At 43.1% G+C, this 17,520-nt stretch overlaps 3 protein-coding genes across 6 annotated transcripts in view; 2 read left to right on the top strand and 1 right to left on the bottom strand.

Moving 5' to 3' along the window:
- The window catches only part of LOC133847358 (probable basic-leucine zipper transcription factor Q), a 33,282-nt gene extending 16,641 nt beyond the window's left edge, over positions 1-16,641 (top strand). The window contains exons 2-4 of one of the 2 annotated variants that reach the window (XM_062282341.1): positions 792-2,589; positions 3,532-3,600; positions 16,553-16,641. In XM_062282341.1, coding sequence (XP_062138325.1) covers positions 1,421-2,589; positions 3,532-3,600; positions 16,553-16,556 — 1,242 coding nt within the window. In that variant the 5' untranslated portion in view covers positions 792-1,420 and the 3' untranslated portion in view covers positions 16,557-16,641. Of the gene's footprint in view, positions 1-791; positions 2,802-3,531; positions 3,601-16,552 lie in introns of those variants that run through there. The other variant, XM_062282342.1, reaches the window with a different exon arrangement.
- LOC133847357 (trichohyalin) lies at positions 7,097-10,151 on the bottom strand. The gene is made up of 2 exons (XM_062282340.1): positions 9,358-10,151; positions 7,097-8,487 (listed from the first exon to the last, which is right to left on the bottom strand). Exons 1-2 carry the CDS (start codon positions 10,045-10,047, stop codon positions 7,360-7,362), a joined length of 1,818 nt encoding a protein of 605 aa, XP_062138324.1. The 5' UTR covers positions 10,048-10,151; the 3' UTR covers positions 7,097-7,359.
- A 104-nt stretch (positions 16,642-16,745) lies between the features above and the next one.
- LOC133847371 (neurobeachin) overlaps positions 16,746-17,520 on the top strand; it is a 111,095-nt gene continuing 110,320 nt past the window's right edge. Inside the window, exon 1 of one of the 3 annotated variants that reach the window (XM_062282358.1) lies at positions 16,746-17,190. In XM_062282358.1, coding sequence (XP_062138342.1) covers positions 16,876-17,190 — 315 coding nt within the window. In that variant the 5' untranslated portion in view covers positions 16,746-16,875. The remainder of the gene's footprint in view (positions 17,191-17,520) is intronic. The other 2 variants (XM_062282359.1, XM_062282360.1) reach the window with 2 other exon arrangements.

Consider the following 17,520-nt stretch of genomic DNA (forward strand, 5'->3'; position numbering starts at 1 on the left):
TATACGGACGAAGCATACGAAACGGCTGTTTAGGGGCTTCTCAGCTGTTTGTTAAGTTTATGAGCTCTGGCTCTTGGCCACAGCACACGGAGAGTGTGGGCTGAGCAGTTGAAGTGTGTGTGAAGGGAAGGAGAAGAAGAAGGGGATGGAGAAGGGAGGTGAGGAGGGCAGCCTTATCTCTAAGCTGTGCTTAACAACGCCACCAAAGGCAACAAAGTTGCCGCATTTTGTTTGTTAGCTTCCTGTTTGCCTTTATTTTGTTTTTCGTTCTTTTTTTTTTTCTTTTTATGTTTTTACATTTTACTTTTGGTTTTTATGCGCGTTATAAACACGCACACACACACACACACACACACACACACGTAAACACACGTACGCACAGCACTTGTGTGTGTGTGTGTTGCAAGTGAAATAAAAGAAGGGAAAAGAAATCACTGCATACTTTTGGGCTGCGAGTCAAATACACATTTCAAAGCGCAATCTTTATGTACCGATCTATGTAAATATATACTATATACACATATATATATATGCTGGCTGGCCTGCTGTTTCATTCTCACCACGTTCCGCACACCAACACACACTCACACACACTCACACACACGCACAGCAAAAGCAAACAAAAGAAAAAGTTTTTCCGAATCTTTCTATGTGTATGTTGTATCTATGTGTTAAATGTATGCGTATGCGTATGTGTTTGTGTTTGTGTACTATATATAAATAGTACTAATTGTATATTTGTATATATCTATATGTATGTGTATATCTAACTATGCATCTCTATCTATCAGAGATAGAGAGATAGCGAGAGCGAAAGAGAGCGAGTTAGAGCGGCATTTAATTTATGCAAATGAAAAGCGCACAAAAGGCAGCATCAACAACATCCACAACAACAACAACATCCACAACAACAACAGCAACGCGAAGCGACAGCAAACAAATTCGAAATTAATTTGCGTTGCATAACAAAAGAAGGGAAACTGGCGCGGGGAGCATAATGTGAAGCCAAATGGAAAGCCAAATGAAAATGAAAATGAAAATGAAGTGCAAAAAGTGTCAAGCAAAAAGAATTCAATTCAAAATAGCAAAGCGTTAAACAATACGAACAACTACAACAACAACAACGACAACGACATCAACAAGAAAACAACAGAAAAAACAACGAAAAGTCTAAGGAAAGAGATAAAAGATAGCAACCGAAAAGGAAAGAGACAGCAATAGCAGCGAGTGCGGGTGACAAAAAAAAAAAAAGAGAAAAAGTGACGGTCGACGGACATTTTGTGTGAGTGTCGCGTTTCATTTGCGTTCCGTTTCCGTTGCGTTCCATTACGTTTCGTTCCGTTCCGTTTGCGTTGCGTTTGCGTTCCGTTTGCGTTCCGTTTCGCTCTTCGGCTGCACTTCCAATGGCTGTCAGTTCCTTATGATGGAGACATTTCTTGTCCTGGGCCTGTGTTTTATCCTGTACGAAGCATTGGATTTCTTTCAAGGCTGCATACACAGCAACACGCCCTCACCGAGCGACCAAATCGAGGCCTATCGCCGCGAACTCGACGAACAGCGCCAGCAGCAGCAGCAGGAACAATTCCTGGCCGGTCTCACTCCACTGCTGGGCGCCCAATTTGCCGCCGCAGCCGCCGCTGCCGCTGGCTCCCAATCGACGCTCAGCAGCACCACGCCCACCGCCTCCACGGCGAGCGTCATCAGTGATTCGTACGAACAAGAGAACTCTCAATCCCAATCGCAATCGCAATCGCAATCGCAGTCCCAATCGCAGTCGCAATCACAGCAACCGCATTCGTTGAGCACTCCGGGATTGTTTCGACCCGCTGCTCTGGGTTATTACGATCCTGAGGATCCGTTGCATGCCACATCGTCGCTGCCACGCGACTATTACTATCTGCAGCAGCAGCAGCTGAAGAACAAGGCCAGCTCCAAGTCGCTGCTCTCAAAGTTCTCCTCCACCAACTCCGACAATCGCATCCATCCCGAGGCCGCCCACGGTGTCCTGGGTGTCCCTGCATCGGCGGTGATTACCACACAACCGTTGCCAGTCGCTGGGGAATCGGTGGCTAGCTTGGGCCTCTTCGATTGCCAGCCACAGTTGGTGCCACTGCTGCCCGGTTCGCCGCTGCTGCTCGAACTCAAGCGAGCCATCATCAGCACGAACAACTGCAACGGCATTCAACAGCAACAGAAGTCGACGCACTTCAACGAGGACGAAGAACCGCTCAGCGACAACGACAACGATAACGTTTGTCCGCAGTGCGAAGAGGAGGAGGACAACGACGACGAAGACGATCTATCCATTTGTGGCAGCAGTTCCAACGGCTCCAGTTCGAACAACTCCAACTCGTGCAACTCACCAGCTGGTGCCGCAAATAGCGAACCGAATATTTGCGCTGCGGCTGCCGCAGTTGCACAGCAGCTGCCGCGCATTCATCACATTGCCATCGACGATATTGGCATCGGCGGCATCGGTGGACAGTCAGCGTCCAGTGGCGAGGCAAGTCACAGCCTGGCCACAGCGAGTTCCAGCTCCAGTTCGCACGCCGACTTTCGGGAGATCGAGTGCGAGCGACTGCGACGCAAGTGCGTGAGCGTAAAGCGCATCTATAGCATATCGGAAAAGTTCTAAATCAAAATCCAAATCCAAAACCAAATCAAAATCGCAAAACTCAACTCGTTCTCATTCTGTACAAATCCAAAAAAAAAGCAAAAACCAAAATCAAAAATCAAATAAAGCGCAAAGATCTCACCATTGCACCCCAGCAAAAACCAAAAAGAAAAAACAAACAACAAAATCAACCACAAAATCGCAATCAAAATCAAAAATCGAATCAAAATCGAAAAAAAAAAACTTCATCAATCGAATCGGATCGTATCAAATCGAATCTCTGCCTATCAATCAAAATCCAAAATTTCAATTCAAAAACAATGCAAGCAAAATCACAAAATTTCCATATGCGAAATACCCCACACAAGGTTAGCACAACATCAAAAAAGCTACAGCAAAAAGAAAAATTACAAAATTAATTCAAACTAAAAAAAAAAGATCATATATAATCCCGTAAGCTGAAAGACTTAAGAGCTGTAGTCCTCTTCTACTAACAAACACACAAAAAAAACGAATTAATTCCAATTATAAATTACAATCAAATTGAATTTTGCCAATAGAATTTGCACTGCATTCTCAGCTCATTTAAATCATATTTTAATTTGTTTCTTTTGTTTTTGGTATCACGTTCGCTCACGTTCACAATTGTTGCCACACGCTTCACCTCAAGTTCGCCTCTCACCTAACAATTAAATAGAATTTCACCTCAAATCACAAAAGCCAAAAACCTCACTTCGCTCACGGTCTAGACGTCGCTTCCACTGTTCCACTGACTCTTTCTCTTATAGTATTTTTTTATTTTTTGCTTTTGTTTCTTTCCACTTTCACCATATTTCACCATATTCACCGTTTGTCGATTTGCCTAGCGTTTAATGCTTACAAAAAAAAACAACTTGTTCCAAATGATTTTCTTCCAGCCGTTTTGGTGCAACCGAAACCCAACACAACAGCTGCACACGCATTCGCATGGTATCTCCTGATTACTAGTAAGCTTACCAATTGTTTCTAATGGTGTGAAATAGTTTGATTTACGCACGTTGGGCGCCTTAGCTGTTGCTAACAATGCGATAGTCTGACATGAGCGAGTTCTTAATTCGTAGCGATGTTTCCACAACACCTCTAGCCCACGTTGGGCGCCATAGAAAATTTTCTGCTACTGTAATGGCACCCAACGTGGGTTTCCTATAACTAAGTTTCCCTTTTGCAAATCGTATGAAACTGAAAAGTGATATTCGAGGCTGACTGAATCATATGAAGACTGATTTGCTGACTGCTTCGACTGGCTGTACCAGTTGCTTTAAGTGGTGTGAGATAGTTTGCTGTAAGCACGTTGGGCGCCATAGCCGTTGCTAACTTTCTTAGCTGTTCTTAGCTATATTTCTACGACATCTGTGACTCACGTTGGGCGCCGTAGAGTATTTGGGTAATATGGCGCCGAACGTAAGATCTCCAATAACTGATTTTTCCTTTTAAAACAGAATAGTGCAACTCGAGGCTGACTGAATCATATGAAGACTGATCTGGTGACTGCTTCGTTCGACATTTGCATTTAATGTCAGTCAATGAAATCAAAGTTGCAAAACTTGTGTAACTGAGAGATAATGATAACTGTACACATGTGGCATGCCACTTGCATTCATAACTTTTGCCTCCCCAGTTCTAGCACTGCGAACAGAACATATTCAGAGCTCTTCAGCACACACAGTTCACTCGTCGTTGTTTTGAGTTTTGCTTTTTCGAGATTTCGCTCACAACAAAATGCTAACTAGCTTGACAACTACATTCCCCCTCCCTTCTACTATAAATGTGTGTGTGTGTGTGCGCTTCTTTCGGTGCCCTTGTTGCCGGTTCTTTGGCTAAGCCACAAGCTCTGGTAGCTGCTTGTGTTGTGTAGCCTGGCAACTTGAAGCTTGAATGTTGCGCTCTCGAGTGTTATGCAAAGTAAATTGTACATAATTGTCAGGCACTGGGGCACACACAGCACTCCCTCTCTCTCTCTCTCTCTCTCTTGGTATGTTATGTATACACAATACACATAAGTATACTTATCTACATACATATGCAAATGTGCGGCGAGCTGTGGATAAGTCCGTGGATGGAGGAGGCGAGTCGAGACGCTGCGATGCGATGCGATGCGATGCGATGTGAATGCGGCACAATGACTAATTTTGCTGTCATTGTTGGCTCTGCTTCGCTGCTGTCATAGAGCATTACTATCATATCTTACAAATTGTCGCTTGAAAGTGCCACAACCCCCAAACCCAACACACGCTTCACTACTCATCCTTCGAATTTTTTGCGCCTGGCCACTTGGATCATTTTGTGCGCAGCTTGTGCGAAGCCTTTCAATTATTCGATACGATATGTGGGAGCATTTGCTTTGCCTTCGCTTTGCCATTCTGTGATTCTCATTCTCATTTTCGTTTTCATTTTCATTTTCATGCTTCGGCTCAACCCTCAACTTTTGCTTCGTTTTCATTTCTTGTGGCCAACACACACACACACACACACACATACACGTATATCTATATATACTTGCTTATATGGCTAGCCCTAAGACCCGCATTATTTTTCATTTCCTTCCACTTGCACACACAGAGTGTGTGCGGGCTGCCATCGATTGTGCGGACGGACTTCGCGTGGTTCACAATTCGCTCGCGTGCCTCCTCCATCTTTCTCTTTCTCCTCCTGCCCCCCTCTTGCATTCAATGTTCGTAATCTTTTGGTCTTTTCTTCATCATCGTTTAGCTTGATGTGGTTTTTCCGACTTAATCAGTTTTACTATTGTTTGTTTTTACCACACATATTCCAGCCAAGAGAAGTATATTCTTTGTGTGTAGTTTTGCTGCCCATCAGAGCAGCTCTCTCTCTTTCTCTCTCTCTCTCCCTTCCGCTCTTTATTTCTTTCTGTTGCTGTGGTTTAGCTGATGCCGTACTGATTGGGTTCAGTGGGCGGATTGGCATCATTCTGGCCACAGCAATATTCCTTTATACACACACACACACACATATGTCACAATGGTGCGCTAAAAAGTATGCTATGCTTCTTTTCTCTGTGGCAATTATATTACATGCGTGTGTGTGTGTGTGTGTGTGAGTGTGTGTGTTAGGCAGCTATGTTGCCATGACAGTTTAGCACTGTCAATCTCCCCTCATAACAGCTGAAAAAAAAGACTCGGTCTCAGCCTCCAACGCAGCGTCATAAATGCTTCATCACTGCAGCAAAGCGAATCAACAAACAAATCAACAAACAAGGACAAGAACAAGAACAAGACAAAACAAAACGAGAAGCGAAACAAAGCAAAGGCAAGAGACAGAGACAGAGCAGAGCAGCAAGAACATCTTGCCACCACTTTGACTTAGTTGCAATGCCTCAAATCAGTCAAGGGTAATATTCTTCTACATCATTAGGCCGCACAGCAAAACACAGCAAAAGCCACAACACAAATGGCTACGCATTGAGACCATAGCTGACCCCCAAGACTGGCTTTCTACTTCTCCTCTTCTCCTCTTTTATATTCTTTACTCCTTTTTTGTTGTCTGCGCTTTGTCTTCGCCTCAACTGACGCTACAAATTGCGAACGTTTCCCAGATACAAAGCGGAAATTGTCATCAACCTGAGCTCGATTTGAAAAGCTTTACATGCCCCATCTAACATCTTACTTCAGTCTGTTGCCTGAATACTTGCTTGGAAAAAATTGAAGATTTTAATGGCAAGGCAACATTATTTTCCGAGTATTTCCTTTAACAAATCTTTTTGCTTTAAAACATTTGGCATTCCATTAGGCATATATTTAATTATTATATCGCTTCCAATGCTTTTGCTTTCTCTATCGATTGGTTTCAACAGATTTGTCACAGTTGTTAGGCATCGCCAAAGTTGCCACAGTGATGGGTTAATCTAATCTCCAAAAAAACAAGGAAAAAAAAAACAAAAAAGATATATTAGCTGCAAGTTTTGGGATGCCAGCTAAAAATCTGAAAGCTGAGCTTAAGCTTTGAGACAATCCGCAAATCCAATTCAATTAATCAGCGACTTTCGACTTTGCGCAAACTGACAGCTAACTGAAGGCCATACAAATTGCCAAGAAATTTCTCCCCTTCTCTATCGCATTTGCTGTCTCTTTCCCACTCTCTCCCTCTTCTACTCTTGTTCTCCATCATACCTGGCAACAAAGTTTTGGTTGCGACGTTTTCTTTGAGACGAGTTTAGTTTTGGTTTTAATGATTGTTCCCAATGTTCTTCCTAATGAGCTGCACATGTGTGTGTGTGTGTGTGTGTGTGTGTGTGTGTGTGTGTGTGTGTGTGTGTGTGTGTGTGTGTGTGTGTGTGTGTGTGTGTGTGTGTGTGTGTCTGTGTGTGTGTTTGTGTGTGCGTTGTGAAACTTGTTGAGTTAAAAAGTCTGCGGTTGACAGCCTCAAACCTCCCCCTGCACTCGCTTTCGCTGCTGGCAGAGAACAAAAAGAAAGAAAAAAAGCAAATTGTCGCCACAAAGTATGCTTCAAGTTTTAATGCCGCGCTTCGCTGTCTGCGTGTGTGTGTATGTGCGTGTGTGTGTGCGTGTGTGTGTGCCATCAATTGTGAGTTGTGGTTGTATTGTTGCTGTTGCCACTCCACAGAAACCAAACTCAGAAACGACAAACTGAATAAACAGAATCAACAAATATAACACAACTTCTCGCTCGCTTCTTCCCCTGCTGCTCCGCCTCCGCCTCCGCCTCCTTCCCCTTCTCCACCTCCTCACTTAAGGCTGAAAGTGATTGGAGAGCTTCTTGCTGGCACCGCTGGCCACACGCGCCGTCAGCGATTGTATCGCATTGTGGGGCAAACAACGCTTCTTGGCCAACTCGTCCAGCTTCACGCTGATCACCATATCGATCTCCTTCTGTCGCTGCTCCTCCAGAACACGCGCTCGCTCGCTCGCCACACGCTCCTGCTCGAGATCGCGACGTCGCGCCCTCTCGTGCTCCTCCATTTGCGCTGTGACACCGTGATGGAGACTCAGTTTCTTGCCCAGTCGCTGCTGCTGTTCGACCTTTTGTTGTTGCTCGTATCGGGCTCGCTCCTCCTTCACCTCGTCCATTTCACGTTGTCGCTGTGTGTAGTAGCACGCCTTCAGCTTGTTGATCTGCTCCATGGCCAGACGATTGCCCAGACGCAGCTCGGAGACGAGACGTCGCCGATGCTCCACAGCCTGACGTTCCTCCATGCGATACTTGCGCTCGAGGCGTTCGTGCTCGGCAAGCAGACGCATCTCCTCGCGATTGTCCTTGGCATCGAGGATCTTCTGTTGGATCACATAGAGTGCATCACGTTTGCGTGCCTTGTCCGCCTCGATGGCCGCCTTCTGTTGTCGCTGCTCCAAGCGTTGTTGCTCCTTCTTCAGCACAAAGTCGTTGGCACGCAGCTCGTCGCGTCGCTCCTGTTCGCACAGCATGCGACTGAAGTCCTGATGCAGTTGTATGTAGTGGAAGAGCTCCTTGCGATAGTCCCGCTTCCGTTGGCCGCTCGCCTGCGCTTGTTCCGTCTGGAAGCGCTTGAACTCCTCGAACGCGTCGCGCATCTGTCGCGACTCCTCGCGGCGACGCTCCTCGGCCAGGTGGCGCAGCTGCCGGCGATCGTTGATCTGCTGGCGCACAGCAGCGCCAAACTCGAGGCGCTTGTTGTGCGCCAGCAGCTCCTGATGCGGCAGCGTGCCCCACTTGGACTCATTGAATGCGGTGTCCTTCTTCGCCTGCTCCTCGTCGTGCTGCTCCTGCAGTCGCTCGATCATCGCCCGCTCTTCGATCTGAGCTGTCCACATGGCGCTGCATTTGGCGGCGCCAATTGCTCTATCTGCAGTCTGCACACGCTGATCGGTCGCATAGCGGGCCTACAATCGAAATGTTATCGATTAATGATAACTCTTTGTCCGCCCTGCTATTGAAGGGGCGTTGTGAATATCGTTAACTAGCTGTATTACTGATTCTATTAAATTGTCAGTTTCTGCTAATTAACTTAAATTTTGACTGTTATCGATAAGCGATAATTTGAGCTATCGATACATTGAATTCAAGTGGTGTGTTTCGCATAATATCACTTTTTTAAGTATAAACTTTAACTAGTTCAAAATTAGACTTGAAATCTAATGGAAATATGAAGCAAATGTTATCGATTAATAATCGATATTATCTAAACACTATCTATTGTGCAAGCGATCTGCGTGTGTATTACATCTGGTTAAGCTGTAGTAATTCAATTAATTTGCCAGTTACTATGACCTATCCGAATAAGAGCACATGTTATCGATAAACGATAATTTGATCTATTGACAATTTATGAAAGATTTGATTTATGGCTTAATGTGGTCCACTAAATCTAATTTTTCTTTAAGTTTCTACCACCTATCACTTATGAAGTTTTATTATTGGATCAGAATTTCATGTTATCGATAAACGATAATTGGCAATGCAGTTATTTTAAAGATCTTTTTACAATGTAATTTACTTTTCGATTGGTAATAATAATTAATACTAATAAATGATTAAATTATGCGACAATCACTGTGCAGCTTTAGAAAAGTTATCGAATTCGTTTGTTATCGGCAACCACTCGATTAACAGACTATCGGTTGCTGTGGATTTCAAACAGTGTCAGCTAATCTATGCTTAAAATGTGATAGTTATCGATAGCAAGCGAGATCGATGCATTTGGTAAAATAAGCTGGGCTGGTTATCGATTACTATCGATATATGAGGCTCACCTGCAGCGACTTGTGCAGCACCATGAGACGCCTCGCCTCTGTCGCCTTCACCTCATCATCGTCATCGGCCTCCGCATCGATCTTTCGCTGCGCTTCGAGCTCTCGCTCCCGCCTGGCCTCATCGATCTCATGGTAATAGGTGCGCACTCGCTCCTCCTCCTCCTTGTTGAGTCGCTCCTCCTCCTGATGGCGCTCATGATCCGCCAGCAACTCGTCGGCTGTCGGTGGACGCGCCGCCCTCATGCGATCGACCTCCTCCTTGGCCAGTTCAGCGAATCCCTTCGATTCCCACGGCTGACCGAGCACATGGAAGTAGGTTGCCTCCCCACCGCATCCTTTGCGCTTTGTGGGCTTCGCCGGCGGGCGTATGACACTGCGTGCGGCAGGTGGCGCCACTGTGCCAGGTGGCAGAGCACGCGGCTTGTGCAGAGACTTTGAACCGGTGCCCGAGGACAATTCAAAGCCGACAGCGCGTTGTTGTTGCAACAACGATTCCTGCTGCTGCTTCTCGCAGATGCGCAAACGCAGCTGCTTGGCTGCTCGCTGCTCCGTCGACGTCGGCAGCAGCTGCTGCTTCAGCGGACGCTTCGAGCGTTCCAGTTCGAGACCGACTTTGCGGCCGAGACGATCGTAGCAATCGGGATGCAAGCAGCGCTTGGCTCGAGTCACGCAAGGCATTGAAGTGGGCATTGTTGTGCTCCCCTCTCTTTCTCTCTCTCTTTTCCTCTCTTCGGTTTGTGTTTTAAAACCTTTTAATTAGTTGTGTTTGATGTGAATAACTTGGTGTGATTGAGTTGAGTGTGACTCGAAATGAAAATCTACTTTCAGAGCAGCCTACTTGAAGGCAATTCAATGCCAAATCATTTCTACTTCAATGCAACTTTATGTAATTCAATGAGCCAAGAAATACTATATAAATACATATTATCATAACAATTAAGATTCAGGCGAGTGTGCTCGACTTTGAGTTACCAGTTGCATATTTTGAGTAAAAGTAAAACAGTGAGGTATTATTCTAAAAAAAATTCCAAAATTAATATATCAAAAGTATACTAAAGTACTGTATTTTGGTATATTCTTACATTTAAAATATCGTATTGATGATATTTGCTGTTGAAAAAATATTGATATTTTGATATATTTCTGGCATTCCAAATAGGATGCAAAATATACTGAATGCTATATTTGGTATAATAATATACTAATACACTCAAAATATACCAATTTGATATATCAAAAGAATACCAAAATAAACCAAAGGCTATATTTGGTATATCAATATACTTCTATATTCAAAATATACCAAATTTATATACCAAAAGAATGCTTAAAAATATACCGCAGTTAATATTTGGTGTATCTCTATTCCATAGGCTGTAGGGTTGTTGGATTTTGCAAAAATATCTTACTGATGATATTTACTGTTTAAAAACTATCGATATATCGATATTTTGATATATTTTGTGACATTCCAAATAGGATACAGAATTTACCCAATGCTATATTCAGTATATTAATATACTAAAACATTCAAAATATACCAAATTGATATATCAAAGGAATACTAAAATATACCGCAGTCAATAATTGGTGTATCAATATACTCATGCATGCAAAATATACCAAAGCAGCTAAGATCCGACTTAATAGGGTCGAACATAACTGCCTGTTACATAAACAGTTATAATACCCTTTCACACTGTAGCTACCGGGTATAAAAAGAAATGAAATGAAATCGTATGATAATGCACAGCATTTGGGTAATAAATTCAGCAAGAAAATATAGCGAAAATCTTTGAATTATTCACTTTGCATTTGCCGTAAGCGGTGCGGTACAGTCTATGCAAAAAGTTCAGCGACGTTGAAAAATGCCGCAAGTTGGATAAATAATTTGTTGAGCTGTAAACAATGCGAGCTTTGATCAATGTTTTATTGTGCTTCTGGGCTTAATGCTTGGCAATTTTGCGTTGGCCAGTTTCGTACTTGTTGTTGTAAAGTTGGCATAAAATTTGTGAAATTTATGAGTTGTGTGTGCTGAGCACAGTTGAGCCCATTCATCACACTTCACTTTGACACAGTGTCGATGCTCAGTTTATGAATATTGCAAACACTTTATGAGCTGCTTGATTGAATCAAAATACTACTTGTATAACGAGCGACTCACTCTCTCTGTATCTGTGTCTCTGTGTCTTTTTGCAAGTCAAATAGACTGACGTCATGCGGTTGTCTTCTTAAATCTATAAAGAAAAGAGATAGCCAGAAAGAGAGAGAGAGAGACTTGCTTATCTGCAGGGCAGACGCTTCTCTTGTTCGTGTCGTGTCTTGTTTGTGGCGCCTCAAGTGCCCCAAAGTCGCATTGTTTGTGTTGTTTATTTGTTGCTGTCGTTGTTTCTGTTGCTGTTGCTGTTGTTGTTGTCTTGTCTTGTCAGTCACACATGCCAATGGCCAGAAGCAGCGGCTACAGACAACAAATATAATTTACTTGCCTCTACGTGTTCTCTGTCTATGCGTTGTCTCCCTCCCACACCCTGACTCTCTCTCTCTCGCTCTGTTGACTGGCAATGAACTGAGAGCCAAGTCGCCAGTCGTCGCCAGCAGCCACAAATATGAGTTACGCATTTGGATTCTTATATTACGCATACGCCACATACGCCTCGACTGCTTTTGTCCCTTTTTCTTTTTCTTTTTCTTTTTTTTTGTGTTTGTTGCCCAGCAAAAGTTTTGCACATTTCAATGGCAATAAAAGTGATTTAATAATGCTGCGTTAAAGCCCCGAGACGACAGCAACAGCAATAACACGGAGAAACAAAAGCAAAAAAGCAAGCGAAATCAATTTGATTTGTCGCCGCTCGCTCTCACACTAGCACACATAAACCTCTTGTGTGGGGGGGTGGGAATAATAGGCGTAGTAGTGGGAGGCGGTGCGACGGTTAGCCACGCCCCGTGCGTGTGATTAAGTGCGCATTTAATGTGCATGCCCCGGCCCATAAAACAAATTGCATGCAATCGGCCTCCGTCCGACTTTCTATGCGAACAGACTTTCTCTCTCTCTCTCTCTCTATACTTTTCCCTCTTCTGTCGTCTGTCGTCTGCCATTTGAAATTCAACTCATTGTTGTTGTGGCTGTTTGTTGTTGTACTACTACGCTTTGAAATGTAAATACGGCTCATTATTTCAATGCCCGGCCATTCATTTGCAAGGATTCCAGAGTTTGAATCTCCTCCTCCTCCTCATGCCTGCTAGGCAAAGGCAACGACAGAGAAAGAAAAAGAATGAAATAGAACATTTCAGACACTGTTCGATAAGTTGCTTCACAATGGTGCGAGTGAGCGATAAAAACACACACAAATCGTAAATGAATACAAGAAATAAAGCTCAAATGTCAGAGCATAAAATAGGCACAAGAAGAATAGCGAGACATTAGACAAAAGATATAACTGAGATATGAATACGCAACACACACACATAGAATGAGAGGCAGCGAAACATGAAAATAAGATACAAACTGCAGACGAGTATAAAAAGCTAAATTTAATAGATTAATGCAGACAAAGTTTCAACGAAAGACTAACAATGAACATACAACTTTCTAACAAAGAAAGCTGCTTTATGGTTTAATTCTTTTCTATGTTATAAATATTTTATATTCTCCAAATTAAAGTCTTAATAACTAACGAATTTTTTGTTAAAGTTCGCTTAGCAGGCAGCAACAAAGCACAGCGCATATTAAGTATACGCAGTGTGCATTTTTATAGTCTCCAAATTCAAGTTTAAATTAGTACAAAAAGAGTTATAACAACTAAACATTTATCAATAAACTATTCAAAATTAATTTTTTTTTTGAAGCAACAAATGCTTAAAAGACTTGGAATATTAAGTATACGCAGAGTTTGTTTTTATAGTGTTTAAAACAAAGTTTAAATTAGTATAAAAAGAGTATAAATAATTAAGCATTTACCAACAATTTAAAGAGACGATATTCAACTCAATTCAAAATGTATTTTTTTGTTTAAGCAACAAATTCTTAAAGCATAGCACATATTAAGTATACGCAGTGTTTGTTTTATGTAGTTTAGTCTAAAAAAAGAGTTTTAACAACTAAACATTTAAGCACAATTTAAGAGAGACGTTCAAAATGTATTTCTTGTTAAAGCTTGCTTAGCCAGGAGCACATTAAGTATACGCAGTGTTTGACCGCACTTAGCACATAGTTCGCTGGGACATTCAAGGCTCAGTTGAGCGCTTGCCGCAACGCATTTGCTCCACTGTGCAAGGTCAAGCTTTAATTAACTGTAATGCAGGAATCCGGACGCAGAAGAAGAGGAAGACACGAAGACGGGGACGGGGACGAAGAAGAACAGAAGGCAAGCGCCAAAGGGGCTTAATGCATGTGTAATGCTCTAAGGCGACTACAAAGCATTCTCCTCCTCTTCTTCTTCCCCTCTTCTCTATGTGTGTGTGTGTGTTTGTTTGTGTATCTCTGTATCTCTGCGTTGTTTCTTGTTTTGCTGCCCAAGGGTTTATTATTTTCACTTAATTTGTGCTTCATTTAATTTTTTTCTCTTCCCCTGCTCAATTTTTTTGTTGCCAATGTTTTCGTTTGCTGCCTCTCGACCAAACAACGTTCTTGTTGTTGTTGTTGTTGTTGTCTATGAATTTTACGTGTCTCGACTGTCCCAGAAAGTCAAATGCCGCAGCAGAAAAAAAAACGAAGAAAACCTTTCTTCTTTCGGTCGCATTTTTTGTTGTTTATTTTATATACAAATTCGTTTCTCGTTGGCCCCCAAAAAGTATGCTATGAAAATATTGTGTGTGTGTGTGTGTGTGTGTGTGTGTGTGTAGATGCTGCTGTTGTGGTTGTTGCTGTTGTTTATGTTCAAATTAACTTGGCACGGCCAACAGACAACAACAGGCAGCAGCAGAATGACAGTGCAGGTAGCAAAAAGGTACCAAGTACAGTGGCCTAGGCCGGATGTTGAATGGGGGGAAGGGAAAGGAGGGGCAGCAGCAGGAAGCGAGGGCGGGGGGCGGGGGCGGGTTAAAGGTCGTGCCGTTGTCGTTTCCTGGCCACAAGGCAGAATGGCAGAAAAGGCAACGACAAAGCGACAAAGAAATGTTTCGCATGCTGCACAATGGCAAATAATTCATAACTTGGCTCAAAACTTTGATTTAGCTGCAGTTAATACACTCGAGCTACCCTCGGTTCGCCCTCCTCCACTCTCTCGCTATCTATCTGTGGATGTGTGCTGGCAACTGTTGGCCATACGTTTGGCCTGCATAAATTTTACTGCCAGTTTTGCCGAGACTCAGTCTCAGTCTCAGTCTCTGTCTCTGTGTTGTCCTCGTTGACAGTCACAGCAGCAGCCACACACACAGCAGATAAATTACGCTTGAAGCGACTGGCGAATGGAAGCGGAAGAGCCAGCAGCTCGAACAGAAGGATGAAAGAGGACACAAGGACGCAGTCACAGTCACAGTTACATTTACACAAACAGACAGACGAAGAAACGAAGCGACTGTGACAGGATCTAAGGTCTATAGACTGCCGACTGCCAACTGCCAACTGTCGACTGTCGACTGACTGCGAAGCGAGTGTATGCTTATTTTTCTTCAACTGTTAGCTGCTGCAATACACAGGACTCGCATGTCGTCCTGCTGCCAGGCGACATAAATAACATACTGCTTTCTGCACAGTTCACAAACGACATTGACAACGACTCTTCCCACTGTGTTTGTCTTATTGAATTGCAAGCAGCAAGCAGCAAGCAGCAGGCAGGCAGACCAACAGCTTAATGAACCCATTAAAAACAAAAAAATGAAAAACCGGTTCGCAGTGCGGTTTGAAGTTTTCGTAAATGTTTGTCTAAGCAAAGCTAAAGCTGCAAAATGTATGCAGCAATATTGAGTTGAAGGAACATAAAGCTTGATGAATCGGTTTGGAATTTAATATATTCTTTTAAACCGGTTCGGAACCAACCTTTAAGAACACAAAGAAGAACGAACCGATTCGAAAGAAAAGAATATTAATCTCTTTAAATTTTCGAAGCAATTCAACAAACCGATGCTTCAATTTCTATTCAACTCGAGTCTTACTTTTAAACTACTCTGCTTCCCTTTTGGGGAATTCAGTTTTTACAACACATACCATGGTAAACCGGTTCAAAAATGATCTCGAAGAATTTGAGGTTCGGAATTTTATGTTCTCATATGAATTTTGAACCGGTTCGGCAAACCTTTATCTTTAACTCACTAGAAAATTATACACATTTTTTAGAATTCTTTTCATATAGAGTGTTGCTCTTAAACTGATCTACTCCTCTTTCGACAATTGAGTTTTGTCGAAAACCGGTTCAAAGTTTGATCTCTAAAAAATTAAGCTTGAATTTCCGTCGCATCGAAATGCTTAACAATATTCATTTACGATTTTCTTGTTGCACTTTTGGTGTGTTTAACTTTGTCGCCTGGTCAACTGCCAAAAAGATGTTAGTCTTCTTCTCACTCTTTATCTTTTTCACTCCTGCTGTTGTGGCAATGTCTTTCGTCTTTCGTCTTCTTTTCTGAGTCCGAGTTTTTCAGCTATACATTTTTAACAAACATTTAACTTGCATTTTATTAGTCCCTAGCCAGAGGTCGAAAGCAGAAGAGTTACAAGAGACAGAGAGAGAGAGAGAGAGAGAGAGAGAGAGAGTGAACTGTTGTTGCTGCTGTCTCTGTCTCTGTCTGGCAGTCATCATAATGACAGTTTGCTGCTGCTCTTTGCTTTTCTTCACTTCACTTCCATTTCTTTTCTTTCTCCTCCGTTTTTTTTTGGGTCGTCTTAGTTGTGCTCCAGTTTATTGATAGTGGTTGCTTGCCTCTCGGTTGTTCTTCTTGTTGTTTGCAGTTTCAATCTCAGTTCGTTTTTGGAACTGGAACTGGAACTGGAACTAGTTCAGTTGCTGTTCGACACTCGGCTCGCACAGTCAGAGGCAATAATCCAGGCAATCAGTCGTCAGTCAGTCTTCGATTTGTTTATCCCTGTTTATCTCTGTTTTTTTTTCGTTTCATTTCGTTGTGTTTTTTATTTGTACTGTGTTGTTGGGTTCGTGCTTTGGCGAAATTCTTTTGAGTTTGTTTTGCTTGTAACACATTTTCGTCAATCAACCCCCACCCCAAAAAAAAAAACCCCCCCGTCTTTCTCTCACACATTTTGCAGTTGAGGAAATGTGTGAGCAGCAATCAAGAACCAAAAGACAAACAACAATAAAACAAAACTAACAACAACAACAATAAAATCGAATAAAAACGATCAAAGAAAAGTGCAACGACAACAAAAAAATGCGAAAATAGCAAAAAGGAAAAAGGAAAACAAACTGTAATAAAAAGAAAAACAAAAGGAAAAATCGAAAAATATCAAATCAGCGAAAAACAAGTGTCGTCAGTTAATCGTCAGTGGTTGCATCGGTTGCATCGATAACCGATAACCGATAGGCACACACACCTACACACCTACACACCCACACCTTACACAAACAAAAAATGGATTCGCTGGAGCGTCTAATGCGAGCCGCCCCCTTGCCCCGCATGCTGACAAGCGGCGTTGTGGCCACAGCCGCCGCTGCCGCTGCCAGCGCCGCTGCCGGCGTCAAGGGCGTCGTTGGCGTTGGCATCGCCGGCAGCATGGCGGCAGGGCAGCAACAGCAGCACCAACAGCAGCAGCGTGCCCTCGTCCACGCCTCGCTGGCGGCGGCGACAGTGGGACGCAAGGGACGACATTTGACCGGCACATTTTGCCTCACCGGCGACACCATGGAGGGCATCATACAGTGTTTGGTATTTCTCAAAGCATTCTCGGTAAGTGGGACACACACACACACACCACTACACTGACATATATGTATGTGTGTGTTAGGCAAAGTCGACTCAAAACTCAATCTGATATCTGCCAACTCTCTCTGTTTTCCTGTGTTTCTCTTTCGTTTCCATCTCGCTTCAGCTTCATCTCATGTTGCACAAAATTCAATTTAGTTTTCGGTTTGCGCTTCAGTAAGTTTTTTTTTCCCCCTCCCCTGCCCTTCCCTATCTCCACTCTCTCCCTTTCAGTTACTTCGCTCTCTCTCTCTCTCTCTCTCTCTCTTTCTGTTTTTGCTGTTTGCCTCTTCGCTGGTTGCCCCATTGGAAGTT

This window comes from Drosophila sulfurigaster, chromosome X (assembly GCF_023558435.1).
Source record: "Drosophila sulfurigaster albostrigata strain 15112-1811.04 chromosome X, ASM2355843v2, whole genome shotgun sequence".
NCBI lineage: Eukaryota > Metazoa > Arthropoda > Insecta > Diptera > Drosophilidae > Drosophila > Drosophila sulfurigaster.